This window comes from Chrysochloris asiatica, unplaced genomic scaffold (assembly GCF_000296735.1).
Source record: "Chrysochloris asiatica unplaced genomic scaffold, ChrAsi1.0 scaffold00004, whole genome shotgun sequence".
Lineage (NCBI taxonomy): Eukaryota > Metazoa > Chordata > Mammalia > Afrosoricida > Chrysochloridae > Chrysochloris > Chrysochloris asiatica.
This window is the reverse complement of record NW_006408522.1, coordinates 32853117-32863560: the sequence shown is the minus strand read 5'-3', so window position 1 is coordinate 32863560 and position 10444 is coordinate 32853117. Positions and strand designations below refer to the sequence as shown.

Here is a 10444-nt window from a genome sequence, read left to right as displayed (position 1 = left end):
TGTAAATCTTTACGGGAGTAGAAAGCCTCATCTTTCTCCCGCGGAGCAGCTGGTAGTTTCAAACCGCTGACCTTAAGGTTCGCAGCCCAATTCGTAATCACTACGCTACCAGAGCTCCTTAAAGCTCCTTTTATGGCCCATGCCCACAGTGTAGCAATAGTAATATAGGCACTAAGACCTGTTTTTACCTGGTGTCATTTTATAGAACTAAAGATGTTGGCTAAACACCCTTTTCCATTTTCTTTTTTCCTTTCTTTACTTCACTGTTCTTTTCTTCCTCTTTTTTCTATTTGCCCTTTATTCTATTTGCCTTTTATCCTATTTCTTTTCTGCCTCTGATGAATTTTCCTTAGTCCTGGTATGGCACTGTATGATAATGACAAGCACTGGAAAGCTAACTAAAATGGCAGGTGGATTTGAACCACCGACCTTGCAGTTACCCATCCAACGTTTATCCTACAGTTCTACACCACAAGTCTACTCTTATGTTACTTACTTTCATATTAATACATCTGATTTGACAGATATACCAACCACACAGTATCAAAATAAAACATTTTATAGCTATGTTAAATAATAAATCATCAGCAAACACAGTTAACCTAAGACAAGTAACCCATTAACAAAGATTTGCTATAATACCTATCATGACTATGTTAAAACTTAAGAGTTCATCCAAGATTTAGGAAAAAAATACAATTCATGTTTACATGTGGATTATATCAACAAATAACCAACCAATATTTTTAGTCAGTGAGCAAGGAGAGAATTATTTATATAGAAGAGAAATGCTGAATAAGACCCATGCAATTCAAACTGTGGTCCTTGAATCAGCAATATTAACTTTACCAGGAAGCTTATGAGAAATGCAGAATCCCACAGTTTGCACCAAACCTATCAAATCAGAACCTTCATTTTTAACAAGGTTGCCATAATGATTCAGATGAGCATTAATGTTTAAAAACACCATTCAAACCAAGATTCTAATGTAGTTAAAATGGATTACAGGTGTGCCAAGACACTAATTCTCTCACACCTTGAGGTACAGGAGCTAATAGTCTCTATTTCAATGTGCTATTCTTAAGATTCAATGAGTTAATACATAAAAAGTACACCATATCTGAGACATGAAGGTGCTTGATAAACGTTGGCTATTATTATTATTAGCTGTTCCTATCCTTTACTTTTTCTACCTTGTTTGTTCTTTCATTAATGATTTATAAACACATAAGGCATATATAGGAATCCTGGTGTGGTGCTGTGGGTTAAAGTGCCAGACTGCAAAGCCGTTTGAACTGCCAGGTCAGCAGTTCAAGCTCATCAGCTGTTCCTCGGAAACCCTCTACAGAGTCACTATGGGTCGGAATCAACTCGACAGCACTTAACAACAATAACAACAAGGCTTATATAAGAAACGCAAAAGAAAATCAACCACCTATTTTGATTTTATACTAAACCATCTCTTTTAAAAAGTACATGGAAAATTTTGAGTAACTTATGCCATACTGCTTCTTCCAATACATTATACACCTCCCAAGTAAAAAACACATTTTGTTTTGGGTGAATGTTAAATCTTACTAAATCATGTGAAAATATCAGAAAGAACCAACTTTTCATAATTGGTTTATTCAATAAAAATTATAGGCACACATTAACATTAAATTGTCATTCTTAATTATGCTTAATCAAAATATTCAATATGATTTTATCAAGAGAATAATTCAATACAATCACTTTCTAATTATTTAGAATAAACGACAAAAGTTTATAAATGATTATCTAAAGCTATAAAATGCACACAAAAAAATCAAAGTTCTATCCAATTTACCAAGTATGTAAAGAATAAATGGATAGCATGATATTTAACACATAAGGTACACAGCAAGGACTTAGTCAACACCTGACTGTCAAGAAGCTGATGCAAGACAGCAGCATAATTCAAATGGAGCTCACAAACCTCTTTGTCTATGGCAGTTGTGTGCAACTGGGCCTCTGCAAGCTCACAGTCAAGAGCTCTTTGTAGACTGTATATGACATGGTCATATGAATGGTGCTCATCATTGAAAAGGACACAATAATATCTTTCACCTTTCTCCCTGTTTATTTAAAAACAAAAAAGATAAACATTCAAATACTGTAACAAATAAAGGAAAATGTGGAAACAAGTAAAATACTATATGTGACAAGTGTATTGAAGCAGCACCATGTAGTTTCCTACATGTGTGAAAATGCCACTATAGTCATGATACAGGAAATGATTTTAACTGTTACAGTGCCACGGAATAATCCTGATAATTATTTTTTCCATTTTATCCTATGTAATTCTTTTTACAGTACTTTTAGAAGTTTCAGATTGGTAACAGTATGTCTTTAATATCATTCTTAGCTCTTGCTAATTTCTTCTTGACAAAAGGAGATAGTCTTCAGGGTTCAAGCAGGCAATGATAAAGTAGTAAGATTTTATTAACATTTAGTTTTTATTGAATTTAACTTGTGTTTACCCTCTTTTCCAGTGATACTTGGTTTATAGCAAACCTAAGTTTTAAAAAAAAGAAGTACAGAGCTAAAATGCTAGCTCTACCATCTGGTTATGAGACTTTAGGCAGTTCACTTAATCTGTTAATCCTGCTGAGGTGACAGCCCTGGTAGCATACTGAGTTAAATGTTGGACTGCTAACTATAAGATCAGCAGTTCAAATCTACTAGTTGCTCCGCAGGAAAAAGATGAGGCCTTCTGCCCATGTAAAGACCTACAGCCTGAGATACCCAATACAGGGATGCTATGAGTCAGAACCAAGTCAATAGCACACCACCACCACCACCACCAAAGTGATTGTAAGGATCTCATAAAAAAAAAAAAAAAAGTATGTGAAATCACTAAGTAAACTGTCACAGGTTATCAAAAAGACAGGTGTTAATACCCAAAAGGGGTTCTACAACTTGCCCAGTGAAATAGGCCTCAAGCAAAGCCTTTACAGAGTATAGAACCTTAGGCGGAATCCTGAGTCCCATCCACAACCTTGTGAGGTGAGACATTCCCACTAGAAAGGACAAGCACACTGGAACACTACAGTGACAGAAGATACATCTTCATGATGAACCTGACCTATACTCAAAGCGGTAGTTACTCTAAATACCAACAGAGAGGGAAAGAGTCTTCAAATCAAGTTTCAATGCTATCCACTCTGTACACAGGGTAGATAGGAACGGGCAACTTAGACATTGGCTATCCAAAATGAGGGGGCAATAAAAGCATGAAGTGACTGGCTTACAAGGTTTTAAGAGGGAGCTTAGCTTGAGAGGGTGGGGGGAAAGAAAGAGTCCCCACTGAATAGCTATCATCTTGTCTAGATGGATCTGGTGAAAGGAGATGGGGATAAGATTCATAAGATTCAATAGTGAATAACTGTTATCATGACTAATCGTGACTGTCACACTTGTAAAGGTAAAAGTTCTGTAACAAAAAAAGGAGGGTGATTAATCTTACAGTTCAGAAACAGAGGACCCTAGGACCATCAAGAGAGAACTCATAAATAGAATACGGGACCTTATCCAGAGAAGCAGCAGCGCCAGAGATGGAGGCAGAGATGGGGGCATGGAGAGGGGGCGCGGCTGAGGATTCTAGATTCCTGGACTAAGAAAAGAAGGACTAAGAACTGGTGGCCAGGAGCAGACTTGCAGAATGTGCCCTTTGGAGATGTAATTTATTATATATGCCTGAGTGGGTTTTTTGTTTGTATGTTTTTTAAAATGCTAAAGTGGATACAGAGAAATACTTTTAATTGATGGTATATGGAGGGGATTATAATCAATGTAATAAAACAAGTTATATGAATGGTTGAATGTGAGATGTGCCCTATAAACTTTCACTCAATCCACAATAAAAACCTTAAATTAAAACAAAACAAAACAAAAAAGACAGGTGTTCCCAGTTTTAGACAGTTTACAGGATACTTCAATTAATTCTCAGCCCTCTTACAGTTTAGGAAACAGGGTCAATGACTTATCTATGATCACAATTCCTATCAATACTACCTCAATAGTATTTGAGAGAGACTCAAATCTATGAATCCAGAGTTCAGGGCTGTGCACATATACAATCACACTCAAGCAATTCTGCTTTATACACAGGCAGGTAGCTAGCACAATGTTCACTATCTTGAACATTTCTTCAAAATCTTTCACTGAGATTATGACCTATTGCAATTAAATCCCTCATGGAAACAAGCTCTAATGATCTTTCTTTCCAGAAGCAGAAGAATCGAAATCATAAATTGATTACCTTTATATAAAATTCTTAGTTCTCTATCCTTACAAAAGTAAAACAAACTCACTCCAGGAAACTGTATTTAGATTGGTGATGTGATTTTGTGAATCGTGCAAAAGCTTTTTATACAATTGTTCCTAAAGTTACATATTGTTGCTGTTAAGTATCATCAAGTCGATTCCGACTCATATAGACCCTGTATAGGGTTTCCAAGAAGCAGCTTGTGGGTCTGAACCACTAACTTTGTGTTTAGAAATTAAATGTTAAACCAACAGTTCCACATACTTAGAAAAATTCTCACAAGGTTCAAAGTGTGCCTTCATATCACATCTAGAATTTCCTTTTGCATTTGTAAATTAAGAGAAATGTTAATGCTACTGAAAGACTTAAAACTATTAGAAACTACTGCTTTTAAGCTAAAAAGTTTTAGATTCCTTATAACTACAATAATCCTAGACACTAAAACACATTATCTCCTCATTCCACTATCAAACTTTTCTTGATGAGGTAAAGAGCCAGAGACTTGAGCTAAGAGGAGACTCAGCACCAAAGTCCCTACCTTTGTTCAAAAACTGCTGTGGGGAATTTGGAGGTCAGTACAAGTGTAATTTACTCATCCACAGGGGTGCATGGCTACTATACTTATAAACCACTTTGAACGAGATGCTGAAAATGTTGATTTTTCCCAAAAATTACAAGTTTCTAAAAGACTCTTTATTTGGCTAAACTTCTGTGTAACACCACTACTGTAGAGTCAATTCTGGCTCACAGGAACCCTAGAGGACAGAGTAAACCTGCCCCAGAGGTTTTCCGAGACTAAATCTTTATGGAAGCAGACAGTCCCATTTTGTTTCCAAGAAGCAGGTAGTCTGTTTGAACTGCTAATGTTGCAGTTAACAGTCCAATGCTTAATGCCCTGTGTCACCAGGACTCTCAATTTCCATATAGTATCTAATTATAGGTCATATAAATGGACATTGTTAAAGCATTGTCAAAAGACAATCTCCATAATTTTTTCACAATAAGTAATAAATTAAGCAGTAAACAAAAGTTCAATAAAAACATTTATTCAACATTTTTCAATATAAATAACCATAATAAAAACGTCACCCTTTTGACAATTTTCCTCACCTTATCTGGAGTTCAGGAGGCAGTTCTTTTTCCTCTTCCCATATAGTCATTTCTACAATGTATTTTATCACCGAAGGGAATATTTTCCTGGCTTGAACAATTACCTCTTCATTCAATGGACAATGTGAATTCTGTAAAAAAGGATAGTGTGACATATTAATAATATTACATACAAATAAATGGATGAGGAAAATAATGCTATTAATTTAAAACAGCTATTTTAGGGAGCTCATTACACCATATTCCAGGAATTAATTCAAGCTGAGCTCAAGAGAGTTACACGATTTGCATCAGTTTAGCTTAACCCCTTGAGGCCAAGCTGGTGCTACAGATGAGAGAAAGGAAAGGAGAAACAGCAGAAATCCCCTTTAGTGATGCTCTCCTGTATCAATATTTCTCTCTGCCTTTCTGAGCAGCCTAATTCTTACAGTATCATGTAACAATTGGCATTATGGCTTAAAAATACTTTCCTCATGACTTCTTTCAATTGATCCTCACAGCTACCCCGTAAGGCAGGTAGATAACAGGTATAAATCACGTTTAAAAGAAACAAATTATTTGTATTATTTAAAAATAAAATAAAAGATAAGGAACACAGGGTAGGTCAAACAGTCTAGACATTTTGCAGAAGCAAGACTAAAACCTAAGTCTCTTGACTCCCAAGTAACAAATTGCTCTTTTCATTACAGAACACTGCTGCCTTAATAAAGAAGCTTGTTCCAATCACCCATTAAGAAAACCAATGCAGTAGAAAGGTACCACATGATGTTGTTTATAGTTGTTGTAGAGTAGACTTATGGTGACTAAATGTGCAGATTAGAACTGCACTCCAGAGGGTTTTCCAGGCTGTGATCTTTGGAGGATGATTGCAGGCCTCTGGATGGGTCTGAAATGCCAACCTTTTAGTTAGTAGGGCAGCACTTTACCATTTGTGCCACACAGGGAAAACTCTTAAGCCACTGCTACTGTTTTTGAGTGCCAGTGCGTCAATTCCAAATCATAGGGATCCCATATGACAAAGCAGAACAGCCCTGTAGAGTTTTCTTTTTTTTAATGTTTTATTGTCAGTTATGTGATAGTTTACATGGAGAACATGAGCTTTACATTCATCTGTATATCGTTAGATTGCCATGGTTACAATCCCCTCCATGCATCATCAACCAACAAAAAGGTATACCCTGCAAGCCTGCTCCCTGGTCATCAGCACACCCCCATCTCCCTCTGTGGGTCTAGAGTCCCCAGCCACTCAATCTCTCCACATCATCGCCTCTGCCTCCATCTCTGGCATCACTGTTTCTCTGGGTAGGGCCCCACACTCTACTCTTCTCCCTTGATGATCACAGGGCCCTCCGCTCTTGGACTGCAAAGTCAACCACTCCCCTCCTTTTGCTACAAAACGTCTACCTTTACATTTTCATCCCTCACAGTCAGTCCTGATAGTAATTATTCCCTACTGTACTACATGAGTTCTATCCCCATCTCATTGGCCCCCGTAGGGTTTTCTTGACTGTAATCTTATCAGAAGCAGATGGCTAGATCTTTCTCCTGGGGAGCCACTAGGCGGGTTCAAACCACCAGACTTTCATTTAGTGTGACATAATGGTTGTGCACCACCACTCATCTGTCAGTTTGTCGTACTGTGGTGGCTTGTGTGTTAGTGTGATGCTGGAAGCTATGCCACTGGTATTTTTAAATGAAGGACAGGTTTCAACTGAGTTTCCAGACTGAAACAGACTAGGAAGAAGGACAGACGGACTACTTCCTAGTTATTCACTGGAAATCTTATGAATAGCAGTGGAACACTATCAGATAGCACCAGATTACTGAATACTGAAACATGATAAATAATATCAGACTATTCCTGATGTGACCCTGTAGGATAATGCACTGGATCAAAAGGTCGGTTTGAATCACAAGGTTGGCAGTTCAAATTCACCAGCTGATCCTTGAAAGTTCTATACAGGGTTGCTGTAAGTAAGAACCGACTTAACAGAACTTAAAAACAAGTCAGCTATAGTGCCAGAAGATGAGTCCCTTAGGTTGGAAGGCACTCAAAATACAACTGGGAAAGAGCTGGCTCCTCAAAGTAGAGTTGACTGTGATGACAATGGAGTAAAGCTGTCAGGACCTTCATTTGCTGATTGGGCAAAACTCAAAATGAATAGAAACAACTGCAAACATCCATTTATAATCACAACATGGAATGAATGAAGCAGGAATCTAGGAAAATTGAAACTTGTCAAAACGAAATGGAACACATAAAGAAATGGAATCTGCCATTCCCTTGTTTTCTTTTGTTGGGATTGCCAACTTGAGGGGGAAAGCATCACATTCATCATCAAAAAGAACATCTCAAGATCTACCTTGAAGTATAATGCTGTTCGTGATAGGACAATATTCATATGTCTACAATAAAGACTGAAGTAGTCCTGGTGTGGCACTGCGGGTTAATGCACTGACCTGCAAGGTTGTTTTGAACCACAAGGTCAGTGGTTCAAGCTCACCAGTCACTCCTCGGAAACCCTATACAGGGTGGCTATGGGTCGGATCCACCTCAACGGCACTTAACAACAACAACGAAGACCAGTTAACCTCACTACTATTCAAATTTATGCACCAACCACTAAAGCCAGTGATGACAAAATTGAAGAATACTACCAACCACATCAGTCTGAATTTAAAAACATGCAAAGGAATGGAAAACAACGTAGATAGATAGGGAACACTGAGACAAGTTTGCATGGGCTAAATGGGACAGAGGTAAATACTGATTGTAACCATGGCAAGGAAACGATATACATTGGGATCAATGTGAAGCTAATGTTCTCCCATGTAAATTATCACGTAACTCAAAATAAAGCATTCTATTAAAAAAAAAAAGAATAAGATGGAAAGAATATACAGTCATTGTACCAAAAGGAAAGGTTGATGTTAAACCATTTCAAGAAGCAACAACAATCAAATTTCAATGGTACTGAAGGAAGAAGTTCAAGTTGCACTGAACGCATTAGTGAATAACAAGGCTCCAGGAATTGACAGAATACAAATTCAAATAGTTCAACACACTGATGCAGCACTGGAGGCACTCACAGATCTATGCCAAGAAATTTGGAAGATAGTTACCTGGCCAACCAACTGGAAAAGATCCATATTTGTATCTATTCCAAAGAGACATGACCCAACAGAATGTGAAAATAATTGAATAATATTAATATCACATGCAAGTAAAATTTTGCTGAAGATAATTAAAAAATGGTTGTAACAGTAAATACATCAATAGGAACTTTTAGAAATTCAAGCCAGATTCAGAAGCATATGTGGAACTAGGGATATCATTGCTGATGTCAGATAGATATTAGCTAAAAGTAGACTATACCAAAAAGACGTTTACTTGTGCTTTATTGACTATAAAAGACTTTTTGACTGTGTAGAATATGAAAAGCTATGGATAACATTGTGAAGAATGAGTATTCCAGAAACTTAATTGTGCTTATGAGGAACTTGTACAAAGACCAACAAGCAGTTGTTAGAACAGAACAAGGGAATACTGAATGGTTTAAAATCAGAAGGTATACACATGGTTGTATTGTTTCACCATATTTATTCAATCTGTATGCTGAGCAAATAATCCAAGAAGCTGAATTATATGAAGAAGAATATGGTATCAGGATTGGAGGAAGACTCACTTATGCAGAAGATACAGCCATGCTTACTGATGCTACAGCATTCATTATGGATTGCACTTCAAAAAAATAAATCCTTACAATGACACCAATAAATAACATCATGATAAATGGAGAAAAAAATCGAAATTGTGAAAGACTTCATTTTGCTTGTATCCACAATTGATGCTCAGGGAAGCAGCAGTCAAGAATTATGCATTTGAATTATGGTGTTAGAGAAGAATGTTATAAGTACCATGGACTGCCAGAAGAAATAACAAATCACTCTTTGAAGAAGTATAACCAGAATGTTCTCTCATACTTCAGAAAGGTTATCAGAAAGGACTAGTTCCTGAAGAAGGACATCATGTGTGGTAAAGTGGAGGGTCAGCCAAAAAGAGGAAGACATCCAAAGAGGTGGAATGACACAGTGGCAGCAACAATGGCCTCAAGCATAAGAACAATTGTGGGGATGACACAGGATAGGAAAGTGTTTCGTTCTGTTGTACACAGCGTTGCTATGAATTGGAAGTGACACAACAGCACCTAACAATAACAATGACACTCTATGTTCAACTGTTTCAGACTATTTTCACAGCGGCTGCACCACTTCATATATGTAAGTGATATATCTGCTAGAAGTCCCTTATCAGATATATGGCTTACAAATATTTTGTGGGCTGCCTTTTCATTTTTTTTATAGTGTCTTATGAAGCACAAACATTTAAAATTTTGATGATGTCTAGTTTACCTTTTTTTTTTTGGTCTCTTGTGCCAAATCCGAGGTCATAAAGATTTACCAATATGTGTTCAATTTTTTTTTTTTTCTTTAAGTTTTTATTGTGAACTGAATAATGGTTTACATGAGACATCGGTTTTACACTCATTGTCTCATTGCAATGATTACAATCTCCTCTGTGCATCATCACTCAACAGTATTTGCTTCCATTCCCTGTTTTGTTTGTGTTTTATTTTGTTGTTTTTTTTTTGAGGGGGGGAATGTACACAAAAACACTCAGGAATATACAGTCCTTTAAACAACCAAAGGGCACATTCTCCAAGCCTGCTTCCTGGCTGCCAGCACACAGCCTTTCTCTTTCCATGAGTCTAGACACCTCAGATGCTCTATCTCTCCATGTCTGCATCTCTGCCTCCATCTCTGGTGTCACTGATTCCATGTATAGGGTCCCACATTCTGCTCATGCTCTTCTCCCTAGATGGTCCTAGGTTCCTCTGTTCCTGGACTTTAAGATTAACTACTTTACTTCCCCCTTTTTGCTATAAAATTTCTACCTTTACAGTTGTGACAGTCTCAATTAGTCATGATAACTATTCACTATTGAATCATAAGAATCTTATCCCCACATCCTTTCACCAGACCCAT

The 10444-nt window shown here is 37.1% G+C and overlaps 1 protein-coding gene across 1 annotated transcript in view; it reads right to left on the bottom strand.

Moving 5' to 3' along the window:
- Positions 1-10444, bottom strand: part of UBR1 (ubiquitin protein ligase E3 component n-recognin 1) — a 205747-nt gene that overhangs the window by 141365 nt on the left and 53938 nt on the right. The window contains exons 5-6 of the mRNA XM_006831726.1: positions 5399-5529; positions 1958-2096 (exon numbers count right to left, since the gene is read on the bottom strand). Of these exons, the coding sequence (XP_006831789.1) occupies positions 1958-2096; positions 5399-5529 (270 nt within the window). The remainder of the gene's footprint in view (positions 1-1957; positions 2097-5398; positions 5530-10444) is intronic.